This window comes from Lepidochelys kempii, chromosome 1 (assembly GCF_965140265.1).
Source record: "Lepidochelys kempii isolate rLepKem1 chromosome 1, rLepKem1.hap2, whole genome shotgun sequence".
NCBI classification, from domain to species: Eukaryota; Metazoa; Chordata; order Testudines; family Cheloniidae; genus Lepidochelys; species Lepidochelys kempii.
Genome location: NC_133256.1, coordinates 163,944,697 through 163,950,696, shown reverse-complemented (window position 1 = coordinate 163,950,696; position 6,000 = coordinate 163,944,697). Strand labels below are relative to the sequence as shown.

The 6,000-nt window shown below is 43.0% G+C and overlaps 1 protein-coding gene across 1 annotated transcript in view; it reads left to right on the top strand.

Moving 5' to 3' along the window:
* The first annotated feature begins 215 nt into the window (after positions 1-215).
* The window catches only part of IFNGR2 (interferon gamma receptor 2), a 39,598-nt gene continuing 33,813 nt past the window's right edge, over positions 216-6,000 (top strand). The window contains exon 1 of the mRNA XM_073361877.1: positions 216-908. Coding sequence (XP_073217978.1) covers positions 839-908 — 70 coding nt within the window. The 5' untranslated portion in view covers positions 216-838. The remainder of the gene's footprint in view (positions 909-6,000) is intronic.

Genomic DNA, 6,000 nt, shown 5'->3' with positions numbered 1-6,000 from the left:
CAGGAATACTGCAACCACAATTAGCAAGCAAGTAACCGGGCAAAAAGGCACCAGGCCTCGGTGCTTTTCCTCGCGGACAGGGTCATTGTCCCAAAGGGCTCAGCCCCACCGGAGCTGGGTTTGTTCGGAGCGTGACTGACGCGGGTTACTGACAATGAGTGGCCCGGCCCGGCAAGCGGGGTGTGTCCCTGCGGCTCGCTGGGTCCCACTCTCCCCCGCCCCCGGGCTGGGCTGAGGGCGAGAGCTGTGGTAGCTGACGCACCAGGAAGTCCCGCAAGGCCGCGGCTTCTCTCAGCCACCACAGGCCGGGGGCGGGGAGGGGCTGTTGTGCAGCAGGAGCCCGCGCGGGCCCCCGCCTGCCGGGGGTTATTAGGCGAAGGGCGGGGGCGGGCGCAGCAGCAGCAGCAGCTCCCGCGGGAACAGCCCGGCCCGGCCCGGCCCGGCCCAGGCTCCGCTGCCGCGTCACCGTTGGGGGCGGGAGCCCTTGAGCGCCTCGCTCCCCCTGCCGTGCCTGAGCAGCCCGCGCGGGGGTCCCCGGCTTTGCCAAGTGGGCGCTGGCCCGAGCCGCCCCGGGGCCCGGGCTCTCCTGTCCCGCCGCGGCTCCTCCCTGCCCAGGAGCCCCGCTGGCCGCCGCCCCGACCCGCACGTGGGCCGGAGGTCCGGGAAGGGGTTGGCCCCGGGCGCTGCACGCACATCCCGGAGAAGCAGACGGGCGGTGACCTGCCCGGGCTCGGAGCCAGCCGGACAGAGCTGGGGTGGCGGCGGGCCCGGGGCGTGTGAACGGCAGAGCCCCCCCCGCCCCGGCTCCTCGGTCAACAACAGCCCCCCGGCCTCGGCCATGCCGCGCCCCGGCGCCGCGCTGCTCCTCTGCCTGCTGCTGCTGAGCCTGCCCGAGCCCCCTGCCGCAGGTAGGTGCCGTGGGGCGCCCCGGGGCTGTGCGCGGGCACTTGCAGCGAGCGGGGCCGGACAGGACAAGGGGTGGGGTGGGGGGGCTTGTGTTGCTGCAGAGTCCTTGGTCCCCGGGAAACCAGCCCTCAGTAGCGATCTGCCTGGGGCGATTCCTTGGCTTGCTGATTGGGGGGCTGCTTAGGGGTGTGGGGTGCCCCAGCGCTGGGGTGAGAGAGCCCCTCGGGGAGGTTTCAGACAGTGGTTAGTGGGAAAGCCCCTGGGGACGCATTTCCCTGAGCGAACCGATAGATGAAGCCAGAGATGTGTTAAGGTGAGCAAAAGTCTCCCTTGATTTTCACTTCACGCCTAGGGGAAATCCTTTGGAGGCAGGGCAGGGGGGATGTATGTTCTGGGGACATCGCTCGCCTTTATTTTTATTTTCAAACTTAATTGCTGGTTTTAAAATGCGTTACTGTATTTCGTATACACTACAGGCAATTCTCCTCCCCTATAATGTCTTGACATTTGCTAATTCATAAAAATGCTCCGTCTATATACACAGTGATACACAGTGCTTGTAGCTGGGGACTGGATTTTTGCTGCTCTAAAACTATAGTAGAGCCAGGCCTTCTGTGGTAGACAGGCCTTCTTTCCCTTTCTACGTTTTTTTTTTTTTAAAATATGTCTAAGCTATATATCTCTTTGGATTTCAACTTGTCTGTAAACATTTTACTAATGGAAGTAATGACAGGTTTCAGAGTAGCAGCCGTGTTAGTCTGTATTCCCAAAAAGAAAAGGAGTACTTGTGGCACCTTAGAGACTAACCAATTTGTTTGAGCATAAGCATCCGATGAAGTGGGCTGTAGCTCACGAAAGCTTATGCTCAAATAAATTGGTTAGTCTCTAAGGTGCCTCGAGTACTCCTTTACTTAACAGAAGTAAGTCATTCTTACTTATGTTACGTCACAGTGTGCTGCCTGGTTATCCCAGTATCAGGTGTGGAAACCCCTGTTGCAACTCTTGCCTTGCTGCTAGCTGTTACACTCCTCTCACTTTCTAGCTCCTACCCATGAGGATACTGGATTATTAGTTTGCCTGCCAGCTATCCCATGCTTCCCAGATGTAATTTTGCTTTATAAAAAATGCTATCAGGCTAAGTGTTGGATACATTTTGAGACACAAACCTGTGTTCTGATATTCAAATTGATAGAAGAAATCAATGAAATTTAAATGCTGGAAAGGAACTCATTGATATGACATTTCCTGCTTTAATACAGCGTAGCAATACTTGAATAATATGTAACATATGGTGACTCAGATGAATGCAAAACAGATGCACAAAAGGGCCATTTAAAATGGTGTTTGTCTCGCCTATGAAATTCATTGTTCTGTTTTATACTTATAGCTGTGTTTGTCTGTGCTGTGGGTGTATTTTTCTGTATGTTTTTAACTGTATCTCATTCCATGGGGAGGGGGCTCTCATCTGTTTCAATAATGGCTGGCAGACTTATTTTGCATTTATTAATTTGGGATGTTTTTAATCCAGTTGATTTGCAGTTGCATTCTTCACAATCTCAGACTGTAGTAAACAAAACCAGAAAATACTCCTTGAAATTAGAGGCAGTTTTGTATAGGTGATTGTTTATTTGTTCTTTGGATTTTTGGTTATTTTTTGTTGTGTGTGAGTTATCAGATACTAAAATTTGAATAATGATCATTAAGGGCCACAGAAATTGAGACCTGGGATAATATAGTGAGGCCGCTTTTAAAATATAAACCAAAGTAGGCAAGGTACTGGACTTCACTGTGTAATATGGCCCTATTATGGTGTCTTTTCCTGTATCTCCAGTAAATATGGGTAATGTAAACCAGATTCACCTTTTATTCCGAAACACGTATTATGCTAGTCCAAATAAAATGAGAAGGAAGAGTCCTTACAAAATTGATTGTACAGTTTGAGAAATCACTTTGTTTTTTCAGTTAGGTGATTAAATTCAGTCATCTGAGCTGGGTATTTTCCTTTACAGTGTTCCATGGAACCAGTTCCATTTAGCAATAATTTGCTGTTCGGCATGTGCCCCCTTAGCTTGCTATGCAATTGCAAAATTGTAGTTTTAAAACCGTTTTTTTGTGTGAGCAGTTAGATACATGAAGATTTGCTATTGAAACTTTGTTAGTGTTTAAATGTGGATAAATTCTAGTTCTGAGAGAACATAAAAGTAAAAAATGGAATTTGACGATTATGTTTAGGGTTGGAAGAATTAGATTTTTATCAGTAAATGTCAAACATTGATTTCAGCATATAAACACAAACCAACAAAAAATATTTCCCTCAATCATTGAAATTTACAGATAGGCAAAGTAGGGAAAACGCTGTTTGAGAAATTATTAGTTTGATTTGAGGATATTTACTTTGTATATTTTTGGTGTGATGTTGATAGCTTGCGTTTTTACAGTTTTAAAGTTTAACAGCTTTAACTTTTTGAATCAATGTCTGTCATTAAATAACTGTTTTCTGACCCTCATCTCATAATTTTCTGCAATTATGAACATTTAAATTGAAAATTCAAAAAAAGCTTTAAATCTATATTACTGAAATTTTCAAAAAATAAAAATTGAACTCTGCCTAATTATGTTGCATAGATTTCTGACTCCTGAATTTCCATTTTGTGCCACTGCCTAAATCTAACTGCACTTTGAGTTATTGCTTTTCAAAGGCGATTATTTTGCTTCATGATCAAGTTCATGATCTGTCTGAAATAAAGAACTAGAATTAGACTGTCCTATTTTGATGGATGTACTGCCAGGTGATATAATGTTGGAGTACTTACTTCAAACCTAAACTCCAACCTTAACTATTACCCAAAACCCTCTCTTTTTTACTCTTACATTCACTTATTCTTATATATCTTACAGTATCTTTAGTGTTCTCAGTGGTGAACATGGGGAATTACTTTGAGGAAAACAATAAATCTTTAATTGTATCTGGACTATATCAGAAGTTTCTGAAGTCCAGAAACAAATAACTTGTTCCTTCCTTGGTAAATGCTCCTTTTTCTGAGAGAAAAGTTATTTTAAAATGTCACCAAATGTGGGTCTGACACATTACAAACATATAGCAAATCAAGGTTTCTTGTCTGCAGCATCTTGCAATCTAAATTAAATTGAACTCTCTTCAGACATTCCTTTTTCAAGAAGACTTAACTACTGGATGCTTGGAATGATATTTTAATAACCTTGTATTTTAAAAAAAAAAAAAAAAGAAAATGCTAAACATAAAATGATCAATTCCATGGAAATGAAAAGGTTGTTATAATAAAGTACTGCAGATTTAAATGAAAATTTAAAGCAATTTAAATCAGTGCACCTCAAACTCCTCATCTCTGGCCCCACCCCAGAGCCTGCACCCAGAGCCTTCCCCCAGTCCTGAGCCCCTCCCAAACCCCTCATCCCCAGCTCCTTTGGGTCACGGGCATCAACAATTTTCTTCAACTGGGTTGCCAGAAAAATGTTTGAAAACCCCTGAGTTGGAGTATACCCTCCTATATAAGTTTATTTAAGCAATTTATATAACTTAATATTTTCAGATTCTTATTAATTGTACATTTTTAGTAGTTAGAAAATGGTAAATGATATATTGCTTATTTACTAGATAATTAACTTTTTGCGCATGATTTGTGTCAAGCTGCATTAGGATGATGATTTGAATTTAATTAAACATATAAAACAACATATACAATTTAGGGGTGTTTTAATAAATATTTTGCATACATAAACTTCAGTGTTTTTCCATGAACGGGAGAGTACGTTTTCATGGTGGGTAGAGTCATAAATAATAATAATTTGATAACTGAGCCAATCGGAGCTGAGGTAGGGAGAAGCTATAAAACAGGAGTATGAGACCACCCAGGTGGGGGTCAGTGGATGGTCCTGATGAGATACATGATGGTGTCTCCTGGAGTCAGAGGCCGGCTCTCTATGATAACTTTGCCAGTCTGTTGCACCCAGTAGCACAGCCCCTGGGTCCCCCACAGGATCAAGCCCTTAGTACAGTACATACGTATTGTGCCATATTTATAAAGTTTGACCTCAAAAGTTAGATGTTTTCCCTCTGATTCTTTATATAGAAGAGCATCCCCTGTAACTCTAATTCAGAGGGTTTTTTTAATAGAGACTCATGGATTCAGCATATTTAGTTTTTATTTAAATGTTAAGAGATTTGGGCCTTAAATTGTTGTACATTAAATTCAAATTTCATTTTAAATAGGTTTATTTTTAAGCAGAAATAATTTAAATATCAAAATCAAAAAAATCCAATTTAAATAAAAAATATTTTTCTCCCCCCACTCCCCAATCCGTTTTTATCCAGTCTGAAAATTACACCCACCTTATTTGGCACAAAGCTCAGAAGACTCATGTATAGAAATGACCTCTTACTGTGTATCAACTGTCAAGTTAAAAGTTTTGATTAAAATAGTCATTTCTGAGCCTACTGTCTGGGACAGTCCTGCTTCTGAATAATGGTGTTGCTTCATACCAGCAGTATGTGAACCCAGTGTCAGGGAAAAATGAACTAATTTCCTTCCTCTTTTGTTATTTCAGTAACAGTCCAGAAAAAAATTAGAATGTGTGCATTTCACACCATTAGCATTCTTGAATTGTCACCTGTCTTGTAGAACTAGTTACCTCATATGGTTGGCTAAGTGACTTAGCTGATTATACAAGATACTCTGCCATGTGCCTCAGACCAGTAGCGAGCTCTAGCTGTTCAAGTATTCAGGAATTTGCATGATACCATGATTCAAGAAAAGTTTGTTCTTTATATTTAAGCAAAGAATTCCCAGCAACCTTAGAAATATATACTAAATAGCAAATGTAACTATGCTGTGAACACCATTTAAAACTCACTTTTCATTGATTTTATGACAGCCAGCCCTGCCACGGATGGTGAGTTCATATTGTGCATGATTCCCCAGAGTCACAGTTGCCAACTTTCACGCGGTAAATAAGCACCCCGACTTTCACAGTAAGCCAGAAATCTAGTTAATCCTATTTCAGAACAAGGCCAAAACAAGCCAATCCCTAAAAACCCCAACACACTGTGACTAGATC